The following is an 18,875-nucleotide window of genomic DNA, read 5'->3' on the forward strand; positions in this document are numbered from 1 at the left end:
TTCAACTTAAGGGCAGCTAATGGAAGGACATCCTCGGATAGGGGGGGTGCCCACACGTACAATAGACCAGGACACACCTCTAGGTTAGATTATTTCCTAATAGATGTATACCTATGGTCTTATGTAAGGGACATGCAGGTGGTCCCCACGACTGAAAGCGACCACAACTCACTCTCTTTAAGCATGGACCAGTGGTGGCGCCCCCTAAGGAAGGACAACATTAACCCGGTAGCCGCACCCCCGGATGAGTCTGAAGTCTCCCCTTGTGGCAGGCGAATAAAATGGGCGAAATTGGTTCTTTCAGAGGCAAAGGTATGGGAAATTCAAACCCTCTTAAATCATGCGGCAACAACCCTCGGAACCTCCCTAGAAGGGGTGGGTAGAGTGAGTGGGCTTTTTGTCTCTTTGGTAGAAGCCTTAACTAACGTGTTTACCTCACACCCCAGCAAGTCGGGCAGCAAAGAATTTAAAAAAACCAGTCGATGGTTGGTACACCCAAACATGTAGGGCCCGCAAGGCAAAGTTAGTTGAGGCAGTTAAGCACAAATCCCGAAGTGTGATACAGGAAGCAAGGAAGGCCTATAATAAGTCCCTTAAATTTGCTAGGAGGGAGTGGGAAGACAAATTCTGGGAAGACCTGCTCCAGGCTAGTAAAGTTAGGGATTCGAGGGCCTTTTGGAATCTCATAGGCACACGGAATAAACCTGATGCATCTTTGAGACCCTGCAACATTCCGCCTCAAAACTGGGTAAAACACTTCGGGTCCCTATACCTCCCTCCAGATGGGGAACTGAATGTTGGGGCGGACCTTACACTAGTAATTGAACCTCACGCCTATGATCTCTTCACTCCCTTAGAGATTGAGGGGGTTATAGGGTGGGTAGCGCCTCGTAAGGCAGCGGGCCCAGACAGCCTTCCGGGGGACCTTATGAGAGCATACCCAGCGGAATGGGGAAGGGTCATAGCCGCTCTCCTAAACGACATTATGATGGGAGGGGCAGTGCCAGAATCCTGGAAAGGGGCGGTGGTGGTCCCGATTTACAAAAAAGGGTGTAGGGAAACACCGGGGAACTACTGCCCCATAAGCCTGATAGACTCCACCCAAAAGATAGCTGGTAAAGCTATCCTTGGTAGGATCCTCCATTGGGTGGAGGAGAATAAAATCCTATCAGACTTTCAGGCAGGTTTTCGGGCTGGTATGGGGACAATAGAGCAGGTGTTTAGGTTGGCACTACTGGGGTGGAAGGTGGTGGAACTAGGCAAGGGTAGTCTTTATTTGGCCTTTATAGACCTGAAGACTGCCTTTGACCTAGTCCCCCGGGAAGAGCTTTGGAGGGTGCTTTATGAGTTGGGATTACCCCCTTACATCTTGTCCCTTCTCATTAGCCTGCATGCCCATACCTTTGCACAGGTCCGTTGGGGTAAAAACGGAGAGCTCACCGAGAAGATACCAGTGTCCAGGGGAGTAAGACAGGGCTGCGTCTTGGCACCCACCCTATTTTCACTATATGTGAATGGGGTGGTAAAACATCTACAACAAGAACCAGCCGACGCCCCCTGTCTCGGAGGTGTCCGTATCCCCACCCTGCTTTTTGCGGACGACACGCTTTTGATCTCGAAGACCCCCCAAGGCCTGCAGAAATTGCTAACGCGCTTCCAGGAGTTTTGTGCTACAAAAGGTTTAACAATAAATGTGGACAAAACAAAATACCTAGTCCTAAATCCACCTAGGAAACTGGGCCGCCCCCCTACACTCAACTCGGTTGCCTTAGAGAAAGTAGCCGAATTCGACTACCTCGGTATTCGGATTACGGATAGGATGTCTTGGGCAAATCACATCGACAAAATGGTCCTCAATCATAGGAGAGTAGGAGGAGCTCTCATGAGGGAGTTCCGGGCCTCACCTAGGAGATCACTTACCCCAGTAATTGAGATCTACAAGGCCAAAGTAGTGACATCAGCCTTGTATGGGGCAGAACTGTGGGGCCATTGCCGTTTGGACGCCCTAGCAACAGCGGAGAGCAAGCTACTGAAATCCATTATCTCTATTCCACTGAGCACACCATCTGTACCAGTGTTGTTGGACACGGGCTGTAAAAGCATCAAAGATCAGGCCCAGCTTCGCCCGCTCCTGCTATGGACACGAATCTGGAGGGGTGAAGAATTGAAATCTTACGCTGATGGCCTGGGGGAAATAATGAGTCTGGGGGGTTGGGCTAAGATAAGATGGTTAAGAGAAACTAAAAAGCTTCTGGAGAAGATTGGACTAGGGGACTGTTGGTCATCACGTTCAGCCCCTCCTAAAGAAGTTGTCAAGGTGCTTTTCTGGAAATGGACTGCGGAGCGCCTAATTACAAACTCAAACCACTGCAAGTCCACTGCCGCCTTCTTACAAATCAAAGACATTGTGGCCTTCGAACCCTACCTGGACCTGATCACCCTCCCCTTTGACCGAGCCCTTTATTTTAAATTTAGAGTTGGATCCCTCCCGCTAGGAGCTGTGGTATCGAATTGGACATCAGCGGCCCGTACTTCTCCCAACTGTGCTTGTTGCCCGAGTAGGGTTGAGTCCATCGCGCATGTTCTATTTGAATGCCCGGACTATGCAAGGCCTAGGAGTTTTTGGTTGAAACCACTTTGCCAAAATATGGGCACACGTAGCCACCTAGTAGCCCTGCGTATTTTAACTACGGACACTCCCCCCCCTATTGTGTGTGGAACAGCAAAATTTTTAAAGCAGTTTTGGCTTATTCGATCTAAGAGATTGTCAGTAGCTGTTTAATTCCTTTTTTAGCTAATTTATTAACGGGCATTTCATGTCCTTTTATCTTTTTAATGAGTTTTGTACTGACTTCTTATAGCAATGTTTTTTTGTATACTGTAATGATTGTATTGTAAATGTGCTTATAAGATATCTTGAATATCGAATAAAAGCTTATGACTGACTGACTATATTTTGTTCTGCATTTTGTAATCCAATCCCATGTCTGCTGAGACTTTTTTCTATAACCGTTAATAGTTTTATTTTAATATAAGAAGGTACAGTCATCACATCACTTCAGCGTATTAACAATGTCTGATGAAACTTAACGTGATTATTGATCTAACCTTATTTACTATAAACTTCAGCTCCCAGCCTTTTATCCTTACAAATGGAAGCTCGTAACTGATATTGACTCATGAGACAGAGTGGTAGGATGTTGGTATCAATAGGCACAAGAGGAGTTAGAAATCCTGGTTCAACAAACAGACTGGGTATGCACCAGATATGCAAAAAATACACCCACCTGCAAGGCTCTGTTTAAAGAGGCTGTTTGGCTAGTCTGTTTGCTTATCATACGAATGAAATTTACTAATGTAAACTCTCTTTAGGCATCTGACAGCATAACAGTGGTTTTCTGATGTCAACCTCATTCATTCTTCAACAAGCACGGGTGGGGATTAGCTACAAGTTCCCAACCCTCTAACTCTCAGGGTCTACCAACATAGAAAGGTTGTGTGAACAGCTTTCAGTAAGTGAGTTATTAATTTGGGAAGGGGGACACTTACCAACGTACCAAACGCATGCTGTTTAGGTCTCAACACAAGCCTCAGTATAAGTCTGCTCAAACCCTGGTAACTATGGCATAAGCAGGCAATCCCCCAGAAAAATCTGTTAATTAGAAGCAGTCCAACAATTTTGAAGTAAGCAAACAATACAATTCCTACATCAATTTAGAAAAATTGAAAAAATTCTAAGACGCCAAAAGACATCAAAATGATAAAAAATTAGATAAAGGGAACTAGAGAAATGGATTTCAAGCTACATTTTGTTTATTGATTTCAGTGAACAGAGAACAACTTCTTTTGCACAGCTTTCTCCCCACAATGCAAAAGCTGGCAAAGTGATGGTACAGTATAACAGTTAAACAGTCCCCACTATCCTGCTTCCTGGCCCCCTGCACTCTTGTGTATACTTGTGTATAGCAAACTGTTAGTTAATCATTGCAAGATCTCGCACATGCCCTCCCTCATGTTGTCGAGGCGACCTGCATCCCGCGTCTTACTTCTATTGGTCAGTCACTGGCCCCAGCAGAACTTAGAGTCTCTGGAATGTGGTGCAGCAATTTGTGTTATTTTGGGCCGCTCAGTTCTTTGATTTCCATCAAGAGCATTGATATGAAAGGGGCCCAGAGCTCTCGATATGTGTCTATCTTAAACCCCGACAGGAAAACCAGCTTCTTCATACCCAAAAATACCCAAAGTTTATGTAACCATGATGTGTGGTTCGGGACCCTGTCTGTACCCTAAAGGAATACGGCCAAGTGGGCTGCACCTAAATCAAAAGCTATTTGTTGGCATCAAAGGGACTTAAACGGTTAGATCAAGGGTTTAGGTAGTCCTAGAAGAGTGTATGCAGGGAATTGCAGGATTTGTCGGTTATCCAGCACTTGTTCCCAGAATCAGACCAGCTTAGGGCAGTGCCAGGGAAGGTTTTACAGGGTGCCCACACCCCCACATTTCCTCCAACACTCCCATGTACTCTCTGGATTCTGTTTCTGGACCAGAGCCGGGGCCAGGTACCAGTTTGAGGTCATGTTGAGGGCTGTCTCTGTGCTAGATATGTTGTGCGCTGTGTGTTTTGTGCAATAGTAGATGTCCTCCCATTCCTTGCGTGAGAGTGTGCGTCACACCTCCCGTTCGCATCTCTGCCCCACACTCATGTTAGAAGGTGGGGGTTGCACAACAATGGTATATTTCTTTGCAATAGGTATCTATTGTCCTACTTGAGGAATATCCATTTCTCAAAGCGGCATACACATGTGTGACTTGATGGAGGAATGTGTCACCCAGTGCCAGATTTGCAGGAAGTACCAAATGATCACAGTTTTTCTTCAGACTTTCAAACCAGATAATCCCATTAGAAATATATAGACTGCCAATACTTTTACACCACCCTTCTTGCCAACAGATAATGTTTTTGTCTGAATGGACTGGAGGCATTAACAGTAGTGATTGAAAAATAAATAGAATCCTGGGTAAAATGGTCATCTTGATTGCTACCTCTCCCTATGGCAAGAAAGGTATTATAATTGGCCTCTGCAGTCCTGGTTGCTGAGGGGGCTAGTGGTGCCCCTAAATAGGGATTGTAGGCATCCATCCATGGGTTTAGGTTGCTGGAACGAAGCCAGGCTTTAATATTTAGTTGCTTTGTCAGATTGAGAATCTGGGAATTTTGTTGGTTGACTTTCTGATATGGCGGAGTTCTGTAAGTAGAACAGGCAGGTTTCCGTTAATTCCACTATGAAATCAACCATGTAGAGGGTAATGGTGTGTATGTCATCACCAAAGGAGATCCCAGTGATATCAAGGTTGAATCGGATCCACTGTATGAGTGACTCCATGTACAGAGCAAACAGGATCAGAGACAGCGGACACCCCTTTTGCGTTCCTCTATTGAAAGGAAATGTGGGTGAGGGGATTTCGCTTACCTTCATTTTACCCAGGGGTGTCTATAGATGTTCTGAATCCAGTGACAAAACCTGTACCAAAGCCGAACTGTTTTTAGGCTGGCAACAAGGTAGGATCAGTGAACTTTGTCAAACACTTTTTCTGTGTCAATTGCCAGTAAAAACACTTCTGAACCAGATCACTGGACTTTATCGATGATGTGAAGTATGCATTTGATGCTATGTCCGCATTGGCTGTTCAGTATAAAGCTTGCCTGTACAGGGTCTACCAGACCAGGCATATATGCATTGAAACTGGAGGCCAGAAAGCTTATAAAGAGTTTTCATCAACATTTAGATGGGTCTGTAGGAGCTGCATAATAGCTTGTTTTTTCCTGGTTTGAGTAGGACAGAGATGAAAGCTTCAAGCATAGTTTCGGTTAGCGTCCCAGACTCTGTAAAGGTTTTGAACAGTTTGGTGTGTACTGGTGCTAGGATGGAGCAAAAGGTTTCGTAGAATAAAGGCAAAAAAGCTGTCCGGGCCTTGGGCTTTTAGTGGTTTCAGTCTGGCTATGGTTGAGATCACCTATTCTTTGCATATCGTTTTCTCAAGGGTTTCGATTTGTAAAGTGGTGAGCTTAGTTGTTTTTGCCCCCTCCAAGTATCCCGGGATGTTGCTTTCAGTCAGGCTCTGTGTCAAGTTTAGGGTATGATAAAAGGACCGTAAGGTATTTGCTATTTGTGTGTCCCCTGTAGCCTAATTTAGTCCCTTGTCCTCTGTAGCGTGTATAGTGTAATGTTGTGTTTTGGTGCACAGGCGGTACGCGAACAGTCCTCTGTATTTGTTGCTCCCCAAGTAAAACCTTATGTTTGAGGAACTGCAAAGCGTATTCTGCCCTGTCCAGGTCTAGGCATTCGAACTGTGTACGTTCTTTGTGTAGCTTGCACCACACCCTGGGGACACATGTTTCTAGCTCTGTTACAGCCCTTTCCAGTTGTTTCTGTCTCTGAAGCCGGTTATTTCCAGGTGACAGGTCGATTAATTCCCCCCCCCACCACTGTTTTCAGCGCTTCCAAGTGTAGTGCCATCGATGTCTCCCCTTGTATTGTTGTTCTGAAGGTAAGACGAGATTGAGGAATACAGTGCTTCAATATTACTTTTATTTTGAATGAGGCTGTCTCTCAGCCTGCAACTGTTAATGGTTGGCCATGTCGAGTCTAGGGTGCAGACCAATGTAAGAGGTACCTGTTCCAACAGTGAAGGTTTGCATTGTCGGGGTCCCTAAAACATTATCTATACAAGTTTAGGTTTTATGAGCTGCTGATTAAAACATATTATCCCTGTTGTTACAAATGCCACATCTTCATGTGTCCGTGAGACCACAGTCCCATAGACAGAACAAACCGTTGGTTGAAAAAAGCTCCATTCTGGCTGTACCATGGCCAGACCTGTTTACGTTATTGTTCTTCACTAGATTTAGATTATATCCTCATGACTTATAAATTGTTCCTGATGCTCGTTGGGAGCATATATTGATGGTTTGACAAATACACGGTAGGCTAGCAGGTAAACTTTAATTGCAGCGATTTTGCTAATCATCTCCCCTACAAAACCCCTAGACAGGAGTATGGCAACCCCTCATCTTTTCCCGGCCCATAGACCAAGTATTGCCAGGGAAACCACCAGGACTTCATCCGCAACTTGTCTTTTGGTAATAGCTGGCTCTCCTGGAAAAAGTGAATATCACAACGACTGCACTCCAAGAGAAACAGTATTGCAGCCTGCTTGGTTGGCGGTTAAGGCCTCTAACAGAGAGGCAAAAGTAGTTAACTTCTATGCTTACTGGTTAGGCGGGCTGGCAAAGGGTAATACCTGTGCGAATGCACTGCAAAGGGTGCTATGCAATCCCCTCTGATGTGTTCCAACGGCCGAGGTGATGTGCTATAGAACAGTATAGACAACCATAGTGACAAGAGTGGTAAAACAACACAAACTCCCAACAGTTACCAACATAACATTACAGAAACTGGTCCTTACAAGATCAAAACTTTGATTTCTGTCCATAGAGCAGAACTCGGTCTGGAGCGTGATGCCGTCCACCAGAAGGTGAAGAATAGGCGTAGGCAAAAGGTGAAGAATAGAGCTTCGTGGAGTTTGATTCCACGGACTTAAACGTAATTACCACATTTTAATCCACTGGGTCCTTCCTGGGTTTTGGGAGCATAATTGTTCCGGCCTCCAGCATGTGGGTAGGCAAAACGCTGGAGGCCCTTGCCTCACTAAGAGTTTCCAACAGAAGGAAGTAGGGAGGCAAAGTATGCATGATAGAATTCAACTGGGAATCCATCCAGTCCCAGACACTGACCGCGATCCATATCCTGAAGTGCCTCCTGCAGCTCCTTCAGCTGTATGTCTCCCTCCAGTCCCCTCTGTCTGGGCCTGTGTTAGTTGGGGGACATCAATGCGGTATAAGAACATCTACTGCTGCGTTTGTATTGTTACCCATAGGTGCTGTGTACACTCTTGCCATATGATCCCTCAGCAGGAAGTTATTCGCTGCTTGCCTCATGGCAGTTCCACTATCTGGTCAATTAAGGGAGAAAATCAGTGGCAGTGGTCTTTCACGTTTAAGACGCCAAGCTAGCATGCGCCCGACCTGTCACCCTCCCTGTGCAACCACTTCCTGTAAACCCCCCATACATGCAATCCACCCTGTCTCATGTGGATGCTTCCTGCCTGTACGCCTCAATCAGTTCCACATCTCCTGCTGCCCGTCCCGCCCACTACCTCTGCAGGTTAGTAAGGGATTCTTCCCCTTCCTTAATTTTTTGCTCTAGTTTTTTCATAGTACTAATGTTCTGTACCCTGATAGCCACTTTTTAAGCTTCCCATTCTGTTCTCTGTGACCCAGTGGAGTTCCAGTTGACATCAAAGTAGCCCTACAGCGCCAGCTGCATATCTACTTTCTATTCTGGGTCTCCCATGACCCCGGCCACCGTCTCAACATTGAGATGTGTGGTGTACATCTCCCAGCTCCACAATCCAGCAACAAAGGTGCATGGTCTGACAAAAATAGAAACTTGATATTTCGGTGCTAGGACAGTAAATGCCCCATCGTTGGGCAATAAGGGGATAATATGGGGAGAGGAGTTGGCCTAACAGCTCGGGCGGTTGACTTCGAATCTGGGGAACTGGGTTCAAGTCTTGGCAATGACTCTGGATATCCTGTGATTCTGGGCAAATCACTTAATCTCCCAGTGCCTAACAAAAAACAACAACAAAAAATGAATGTGTCCTCATGTAATGCAACTGGTGCTATGTAAATCACTCTGATACCCGATTGGGGTCAAGTTTGCGCTATATAAAACTCTGTAAGATTAAAAAAAAAAATTATCAAGGCGGCTGCGAGTCTCACACTTGGGTGTGTAGCATAAAAATTCCCTACCCGTGTGATGGAGGTTACACCAGATGTCTACCAGCTGTAACCTGTAAACCCTGGTTTAAGTTAACTGGATGGGTGGGGGCTACCTATGATTGTGCCTCCATAACACATCTGCACCCAACACTGATGATAGTGGGTTTTTGAAGCACTAGAGACAGACCTCATACCCAAAATTTGGAATGTCTATTTTGTGGGCTGGGGATTTTCACTGTGTCCTGGATGGCCAACTAGCCTGACACCCTCATTTACACATTCTTTTTTTCCTGTTTTCAAGCATTCTTGTTACTTTTAAATCTGTAATGTGTTTAATATTCCATGAGCAAACTATTATTATAGAGGGGTGAACAATGGTTGTATGACACAGCCATGCATGCCTAAACCACGCGTTCCTTAACAATGCTGTCGGAAAAATGAATGCGTTTTAACCACACATTCCTTTACCACGCAAGTCTTTACAACAACTTGCCTTAGGGGGGCCCTGGACTTTGGAACAGTATAATTTACTATTCCAACTCCAGTCTGCACAACAGTAAAGAAAGTGTTGGACTTCAACACCGCTTCACCAAAGGCATGTTGTTGTAATGACATGCAAGGTAAAGGAATGTGTGCTTAAGACACCATTGGATCTACCTTGTACCGATATAATAGGGCGAGGGAAAGTTAGAAAACAACTTAACAGAGTTGGATTTGATGTCCACTTTTGTTGCACTAGAAGCATAGAACAATAATCGAGATCAAGCTTTTCTAACACCTCTCTTATTCAATGTTTAAATCCAAAGATGTTACAAGAGAAGGCAACACAATTATTGTTTACTCTGGAAGTTCATGCCCACATAATTTCACCCGTTGTGGTATTTGTCTGGCTAGTCAGTATGCACCTAGCTTTATAATTGTTGTAGGCGTGTTAAAATAAAGTGGGGGCTATTATTATTAACACATAGTTTACAGTTAGGCCACAATTCCTGTACAAAGGTTTTCCTCACATTTCCTTATTAAAGTCAAACTGTGACGTCTCTAGTGACCTGTAATAAAGAAATGATGTAGCTGTTCAACTATAATAAGCTGTTACAGTTGAGTTGTGACATCGTAATACCTGCTGCCAGGGCCTGCAGCTAAGATGAAAGGTGGGTCTCAGTGCATAATTACAGCTGCAGTTTAGACATCAAGAACTGGCTTTTAGTTCTTCTGATCTGTTTCTGTAAAATGAACACTGTCCAGCAGAAAGGGGAGGTTGCTGGCAACAAGTTTATTGTTTGCACACTATAGGTCATTAAAGGAATGATATAATTTCTCTGCATGCTTTACATATTCTGAGCTACTGCATTTGTTTAATTGACTTACTTTTGACTGATTCTAATATATTTTTTAGGGAAAAAATGCTAATAATTTTTGGTGTGTTTAATTTTGCACTATGGATTCTGCTTTTATTTTTCATGTCTGCAACCATACCAATTCCTTCATATGAAAAAGGAAGGCTCCAAAGATGTAACTCATTTGTGGGAAGGTGGAATGTGTGACTATGTACTCTAAGGAATAAAATATCATCAGCTATGGGTTAAACTGACATTGCAAGCAATTTCAGAGTCTCATAGCCTTATAAAAGATCTCTGCTCTCAGCCTTCTTCGTCTATCTGGTCATGAAACTCCTCAGTGACTTTCAATTGTCTTGTAATGTACAGCAGGAGGTAGTTCATCCTGTGCATCACTCCATAATATAGCTCTTGTTTTGACCAATGTATTGCCCTTATCTGTCACTCACTCTGTTTAGTTATTCTTCAGTCATATTTAGGAGAGTTTGCATTTTAGACGGAGGTGGGCAAGAGTTATGCTCGGAGTTTAACAACTCCTCCATATTATGGAGAACACCAATGAACAAGGCCATTTCTATCCCTACGTGCCATGTTGCTCTTCTGCCGTAATTACCTGTCTTTTAATAACCATATATTGAAACTCAAACTGTTGGTATTCAATGTTATTAATATTACTGGAATTCCTTCTATGCTGCTTGATGTCATGCCCTCCAATTTAGGAAAACTAGAAGGTAAATGTAGAGTATTTATATAGCGCACTTGTACTCGGAGGCCTCGTGGCGCTGTATTCATACCGCTGTGGAACCCATCCTGGCTTTCCTGTGAAATGTCCACTCCTGGGCACCCCCAATATGAAGCCAGGCATCCACAGCGCTGCTGTGGCCATTGTGGAGATTAAACAAGCTATTGCCCAGAGTCACAGAGTGGGGCCCATGATTAGACTAGGCACCAAGGTGAGAATTATCAGGTCCGGGGAAATTGAGTCCAAGAGCCGCCGAGGCGGGAATTGAACCATGGTCTCGGTCCAGACCTCTGCATCAGTGTCTACCGCTCTAACCATTGAGCCACGCTTCTCCACTTTGACTAGACTTGATTAGTGTAAGTTGCACATAATAAATAAATGCAAGCCTTTGCACAGCTTTTCAACAGAGAGCTTCTGTTTAAAGGAAGAGATGCAGCAATCAGGCCTTCTACAGTTGTAAGCCAAATGGCATATCTTCCCATCAATAGTTCTCATACTTTGTTATTCGGCTCTTATGCAGACGAGGAAAGTTGAAGCCATCCAGATCACACGTCCCAGGTCCTACCAAGTTATATCAGTTTTAGGACTTGTTGAATACAGTTTCAGTGCTGTGAATCTGACACCATGAATAAATGGCAAAACTCATGAAGGTATATTTTAATATTTAAAACCTCGTACAGGTTGATCAATATCAACATTCAGGGCCACAGTGCAATATCGGTTTTCTGCTAAGTGTCATGGCATTAAAATCATTTATAGATCTGTGATTGGAATGAAGCCACTAACCACCGAGGGTTGTAAAGCACTCTCTGCAAACTAATGATCATTTCACTGTCAGCTCTGGCTTTTATTGGAAATTAAATGTTCTCATGGCATACAGGATTTGATGCATTAAGAGTGAGCACTGTGAGCTTGACTGTGGGTATTGGAAACACTACTGGCCAAGGTCATGACACATTCAATAGGATTCGACAGAGAGAGATAAAAAAGCAATGCAAAGGCATTCTAACGCAGCCAAATGAGTAATTCCCTTTAAAAATATGGCGGCATATTACCTACAAACAGCGATATTTATCGCTAAGTAGGGTTAGCAGCAAAATTATTATCGCTGCACTTCACCGATTTTTATCGCTGAGATAACTTGCTATTAGCAAGGTTTATCTCAAAAGCGATAAAAATCAGGCGAAATGCGTGAATATCGCTGACAATACAGCGATATTCACGCATTTGCGTGAAACAGCTCTTAGCCATGTTATCCACCTCCCATTGGATAACATGGCTAAGAACTGGTATTAGCAGGCGTCAGCTTTTGGATATTCGCGCTTAGCGCGAATATTTCCATCGCTTCGCCTTTGTAGGTAATAGGTGATAGCGATGTTAGCGACTGTTTTCAGTTGCTAACATTTTGGCACGCCCACTTTGCATGTCATTAGCGATAATTATCGCTGACATGCAAAGCGGGCCCCAAAATGCTCGCTATCGCCTACAAGCTGTCGCTAACTGGTTTTAGCGACAGCTTGGTAATTGGGCGATGAAATTTTCGCCGCTTTAGCGGGAAAAAGTCCAGCTAAAGCGGCTAAAAGGTCCTTTGTAATATGCCCCATGATTTTTCAAATGCATTATTCTTTTTAGCCAAAGATGGACATGGGATCATGCAATACTTTGGGACTAAGGAGCACAGTTTGCTCTTTCCCCATATTTTGATCTGTGTTTTTGCAACCTCATGTAGATCTTCAAGATGATATTATAAAGAAACCAGCCATCTTTTTAAAAATTTCTGGGGAAAAGGGTATAAGAAGTCCTTACAAATCCTATTAAAAAACGGTCTTAACTTGCTCAGATCATGACTTTTTGCTCAGCTTTTTACATTGAGGCACTTGTGGTTTCCAATCTTCTACAATAAAGCCTTGTACTGAGCTACAAGTCAAGCGTGTCCAAGGCAACTGCAGCATAAACCTTTCTGTTGTAGCGATAAACTAAGTGCTAACCTTCTCGCCTTATGGGATGTAAGGTGATTAATTCATTGTTTTTGCCCACTCATGAAAAGAATCTGGAAGGGGCCAGCGTTTTTTTTTTTAACTTCCTCATGGTGTAATAAAACACAGCAGTAACAGCCAATTTCTTCAAAAGCGTGGGGAATCAAGAGATTGCTCTCCAATATAGATTGCTGAAAATGTAATCATGCTCTCGGTTCAATGAAAAGTCGGCAGCAGTCTGTGGCCAAGACAGAATGTTTTCTTTTTTTCTCCTTCGGTGAAATAGCTTCACATGGGATCCCTTCCTCTTTATACAAAATAGTTGAACTGGTTTATGAACACAATTATTTTTTCTTTAATTATTTAAAGTATCACTTTTGTCGCCCAATGGGAGGACCTGTCTGTCCACTAGCCCCCCTCCTCGCTTGCTCCCTGTCCGTCTAGGGGTCTTTCCTTTGCCACTGTGGTTCGAATGGCTCGCTGGTGTAAATAGATGGAGGTAGACTGACAGACGTACAGAAAAAACAGATAGATCAGTGGACCACGGCCAAGTTCTGTTGGACCATATTTTCATACTGCAGATTGAAATTACATTTCTTTGTACACCAAACTTACTTTTGTAAACCTTTGTAAAAATGTGTAGATTGATGAGTTTTAGCACAATGGTTGATGCTACTTTCCGTTTCAAAATGTTACGTGTTAATATGTGGAAAGAACATTTTAATATGACCTAAATGCATAATGTTAACTCCTATGACACATTGTAAGATCAGTAAATTGTTCATCTGTGTCCTGACACAGGGTCGGCTTTTGGGCAGTATGACCGGTGCAGCCGCACCTGGTGCTGACCTCGGGGGCCGCTGTGTTTAGACATAACAGGGATTTAAAAAGCACGCACTGCAGAGTTCCTTGTGTGTTCAGAATTTTTCAGGCAACAATAAAAATGTCGACCTAACTCTGGTGATTAATGTTCCTGCTGGAGAGAGATCAGAGTTGCATCTAGTGACAGTTTCCACCCATGCTAAAGTAGCACAGGGGGTTAATATGCCTACCGCAAAGAACATTTACCACTCAAATCACCACGCTGAATTGTATGTGGACTATTCATTAGGTTACTTCTTTTATTACAGATCCTTTCATTACTTGCAGTTCATACATTAGAACCCTAATACAGCATCTACGAGTTGCATGCAAACTGCATGGTATATGTTAGAAAGTGATGGTTTTGCCTACACTTTCATTATCCTAATTTTGCTAAAAAGGGGTTCATTTGGGTAGAAATACATTCTTATTAGTAGAGCTAACCACAGCAGTACATTTTAAATTCTGAGTTTGTGCTTCTCCAGACCAAACAGTCTTAAAATATGTTACCTACCAGTATCAGTGACATGTGACTCCTACACCTTGTAATGCTGAGTATCTTATGTAACATTTCCTATAGAGTGATGTACACATGTATGAATCAATGGCTCTCTATAATGTGTGTGTGTGTGTGAAGTAAAGTGCTCTGGCACCCTGTACTGGTGATATCAGCAGCGCTATAAAACAAATTAAATGGATGTGAGCAAGGGCCTATGGAGAGATGGGTGGCCCTGGTGGGTCTTGATAATACGGGAATTCATGTAGAAGGCGTCTATTTGTGTGTGTGTGGGGGGGGTGGGGGGGGGGGGGTGGAGGGTGAGATTGCCACCAGAGCTAATGCTGGCCCTGGCGCCTACTGTGTTGGCACTGGCCCTTTAATGGGAATGGAAGCGATCTCTTGTTAAACATTATTCAGTCTCAACGTTTTATACCTCTGTTGGAGAGCCACTACAGAACCCTAGACCAAATTGACCAAGATATATAGCTGGAAATGTTCGATTCAGCATGGGCTTTGTTTTATGCAATTAAGGGATTCCCAGAACTTTGCTATGCTATTTTTGGAAAGACGCACGAGCAGGAGCTTCCAAGGTGCAGTCCTGAAAAAGCTTACTGAATTCCTTTCTGGTCAACAATGATGTCATTTATCCAATGTGAAGTAGCATGCACTGCATAATTACACATTGTCGAAGCGAACTCCTTTCTGAAATAGCAAGATTTATTATTTGTATTTCACATTGAGGAAAATATTTTTCTTCAGCGAGAAGATCCTTCCTGTATACTCTCACAACCTTGGAGGGTGTTTAATTCCCCTTCCAACCCTGGAATGAGAATTACTCCTTCTCCTGGCAAGAGAAAATATTTCACCATTCCCAGTGTGGCAAGGGGTCAGATATGAGTTTGTGAATTCCACCAAACTCAGATGTTTGTGGGGGGGTTACACACTAGCAACACCTTTAAACAAACACTTCCCGTACTTTTGTGTGGTAATCTTATGCCCGAGTAAAAGGTTGTTCAACTGCAAGGTCATATTTTCTATGATATTTCAGTCGGACAGCCAGTCATTTGTGAACAAACGTCAGGCCCTTAAGAAGACAGGGAAGGGATAGAGATAGAGTCAGTTTCCCCTAGGCCCTGTGCCTTTTTCAGGGCCACCGGCTCACGCTGTAACTTTTATGTATAGAATTGAAGGCAAACTTGACCTATTTATGACGAAGATGCAAACATATCTAATACCAATAGAAGGCATGAGTGAACTGATGTGTATTTTCTTTCCTGAATGGACATCTTTTTTAGTTCGAACCTAGACAGCGCTTGCATTTTCAGGCGATCTGTTGGAGGTACTTTGTGGTGTCTGACTCCGCCTTTGCTTTGGATTGGCTTTTGTGTGTGTCAAAAGTGTGCTAATGGCAGATGGTTGCTGCATGTCCCACCTTTCCTTACTAGTTAACTCCCATAGAGTATTGCTGCGCGAACGCGCTGGGACGCCCACGCTGCTGTTTTTGTTTGTTTTCTGCCTAAACCGGCTTTCTGTGCTCCAATGCCCATGAACTTCGCTTCACACACAGCGCCTGCCCAGCGATCAATGTACTTACGAAGCTCCACGCACTCCTCCCTTCAGTGCCATAGATGTTTTTCACACTTTGTTTCTGCCTCACTTTATGCGCATATTGCCTGTTACGCGATTAGTGTACCTACAAAGCTCCATCCACTCCTCCCTTCCATGCCATAGATGTTTCACACCTTTTTTTCTGACTGAATATGGCTCGCCGATGCCCATTAACTATGCTTCAAACGCGCAGTGCCTGCGAAGCTTCACCCACTCCTCCCTCAATGCCATAGATGTTTTTTACACTTTGTTTTAGCAACGCTTCAGATGCACAGCGCCTGCCCCGTGATTGGTGTACCTACAAAGCTCCATCCACACCCCCCATGCCCTTGTTTTCTTTTTCAAATGAATTGGGGTTTGTTATATGCTTCTCCTTTGCAAACCTTCCCTGAACTGGCAAGCGTGTGCCACTAAATCTTACGTTTTAATGGGGTTCAGCTGCTACCTAAACTTGCAGCTTCCCAGACATTGAGTACTAGTCGTTGCTGAAGCCCCAGCTTGCTCTGTTGGCGCTGTAAAGGAAAACTAAAGCAACTGAAGCTGTCTACAAACCACGAGAAGGATTATTGTGGTGCCAGAGGTAGGCATGATCCCCATCTGTCTTATTGTCGTGCACAGCTCTTTATGACAGAGCTCCAGGGAGTAAACATTTTAATTTTTAAAAATTGTTTTTACCTAGTTATGCGTCTTTCAAGAGCCAATATAGGTATTGTTATGTTTACACAGAGTAAATATTTTGTGAGTTCAGTTCAGATCTCAGAATAGTCTGTTTTGGGAGTTCATGGAATAGTTCCCATTTACAAAGTCACCTTATTAATTGAGATGTTAAAAATCCCAATTTGAGCTACTAGGTCTCGTACAAGCTAAACTTTTCAGTGACAGCCATTTTTTTTTAATTTTGCATAATGGAACTTCAAAAACTTTGATTGCCACATTTTTTATAATTATATGACGATATGTCAAGGTCCAATATTATGTTGCTGGGGAAAAAAATGCTTATTTAGGTACTATTTGGTTGATGTGTTTATTGGGTAGCCCTGAGCCCAGTCAGAGCAGAATGATCATAGGTTGACTTAATCAGTTTGAGTAAGGGAAAGGACATTCCCAAAAGCGGTCTGTATTACGTTTAAGGCTGGTTCTAATGTTTTATTTTTCAAGTTATTTTGAGTACTTTCAATAAAACAGCACATGTAAAACAAATAGGGGTAGAAAGCCTTTGGCGTCACATGCAAAATTCAGATTGGAATCGTATATCACCACATCAATATCAATTGACTCACAGTGAACTAAAAATAAGGAAAAAGAAAAGGAAACACTAAAAGGAACCAAATTACAACAACAGTTTCTGTATAACAGGGTTCTGCAAGAGCAACTCACAAGCTTCTATTAGCTACAAAAAGCTCTCTTATAAGTAGCAGGAAAAGTAGAGACAGAAGAGTAGCCTTCATGGCAATGTTTCAGTAGTTGCAGTAAGGCAGATTCAGGTAAGGGATCAGCATATTTTAATGTAATAGCCATTTACAGACTGCTTTAGGTATTAGCGGACTGACAATATGCACAACATTATTGCAAATAAGTGTGATTTATTATGTGCAAACATTGAGTAGTATGTGTCACAGCTGTTTTATACCACAAATTTGTGCAGGGCTTCTGTTTGCACAAAGCAGAAGGTTTGCATGACCGTCAACGTGGCGGGTTATTGGGTAGATCAGAATGGTTGTATATTAAAATTTGTTGCACACACATGGCTTTTCAAGAGCAGGCAAGACAACTTTATCCCAGCCCTACAGCCCGTAGAAAACTTTAATCTGTTAGGATACTGACTCTCCTGTATGTCCTGTAGCGATTCGCCCACTTCTTTCTGACCCTCTACCCCTATCATTCTACCCTACTCCTCTCTTCTTCTCCACTTTTCTTGCTTGTGTTCCAGGCATAAGCCCCAAACCTCAGTGTCTTACTACTGCTCCCTCCCTCCTTCCTTGGTAGGTAAAGTACATTGCCATTGACAGTGCTAATAACTCTAACTAAAATAAATGGGAGACCTATTGCATTTCCAATGCTTGTTAAAATTTGAGACAGATTGTTATATAATGTTTCCGCCTTTCTCGGAGCAAATACCTCCATTTATGTGTATGTTGACATTCTATAAAGGCCAGGAAATGTCACTTTAATTATAGTTTGTATACAATCCTCCATAAACGTTGTTGACACTAAAGTTTGGCTTTATAAACTGTAACAGTCATTTAGCAATAGCTCACACAAGTGTACGATACATTGGTCTGTGTTATTCATGTATTTGATTCTTTAAGTGAATGTAACCTTTGATAGTTTTGCAAGTAAAATAGTTTAATTTCTTCATCGCCAACAGATCACATGCTCTGACCTCTAAACTCCAGTCTTTCTTAGAGCAAAAAAGCCGTAGAGCATAATGGACCTTCACTCTTGATTTTAAGAACTGCATTATCTGCAGTTGTACTTTAATCCCATCGAGAGCGTGATCACTGATCACTGGTGTGCTCTTTTGTCATTCTAAACTGGTGGTTGAAAACTTTGATGTACCAGAGCAGATACATTATTTATGAAACAGGGTTTTCTACCTTTGTTGTTTAAGTTAAACATAACTGTTTCCTCTTTCAGACCCGTGACAGTGTGCTGCAAGAACAAAAAGAATCAAGAACAGATTTCAGGGTGAGCAGTTGTATTTACCTTGTTAAAGTAGTTTTCTTGTATAATGTATGTAAATCATTACGTGTGAGAACTTGGTGATTTCTTTTTATTTGGGAATCATGTGTGTCCTGCACCGTTTAGCTGAAATTACTGTGATGAATGAATGCAACACCTTCGTTTTAACAAATGGAAAAGAGAGTGAGATATGGTACACATTTAATCAGGGACAATGACTCAGTTAACATACTGAAAAGGCTGTACTATTGTATGTTATAATGCATTTGCATGCTTGCCACTAATATGGGCATTTATGATAGATGTTTCAGCTAGAATAGTCGTT

At 42.9% G+C, this 18,875-nt stretch overlaps 1 protein-coding gene across 1 annotated transcript in view; it reads left to right on the forward strand.

The window, feature by feature from the left end:
- The window catches only part of INPP4B (inositol polyphosphate-4-phosphatase type II B), a 2,612,828-nt gene that overhangs the window by 932,653 nt on the left and 1,661,300 nt on the right, over window positions 1-18,875 (forward strand). The window contains exon 5 of the mRNA XM_086962227.1: window positions 18,506-18,556. Coding sequence (XP_086818353.1) covers window positions 18,506-18,556 — 51 coding nt within the window. The remainder of the gene's footprint in view (window positions 1-18,505; window positions 18,557-18,875) is intronic.

The sequence above is a fragment of the Lissotriton vulgaris genome, chromosome 3_1, assembly GCF_964263255.1.
Source record: "Lissotriton vulgaris chromosome 3_1, aLisVul1.2, whole genome shotgun sequence".
In the NCBI taxonomy this organism is placed as follows: Eukaryota; Metazoa; Chordata; class Amphibia; order Caudata; family Salamandridae; genus Lissotriton; species Lissotriton vulgaris.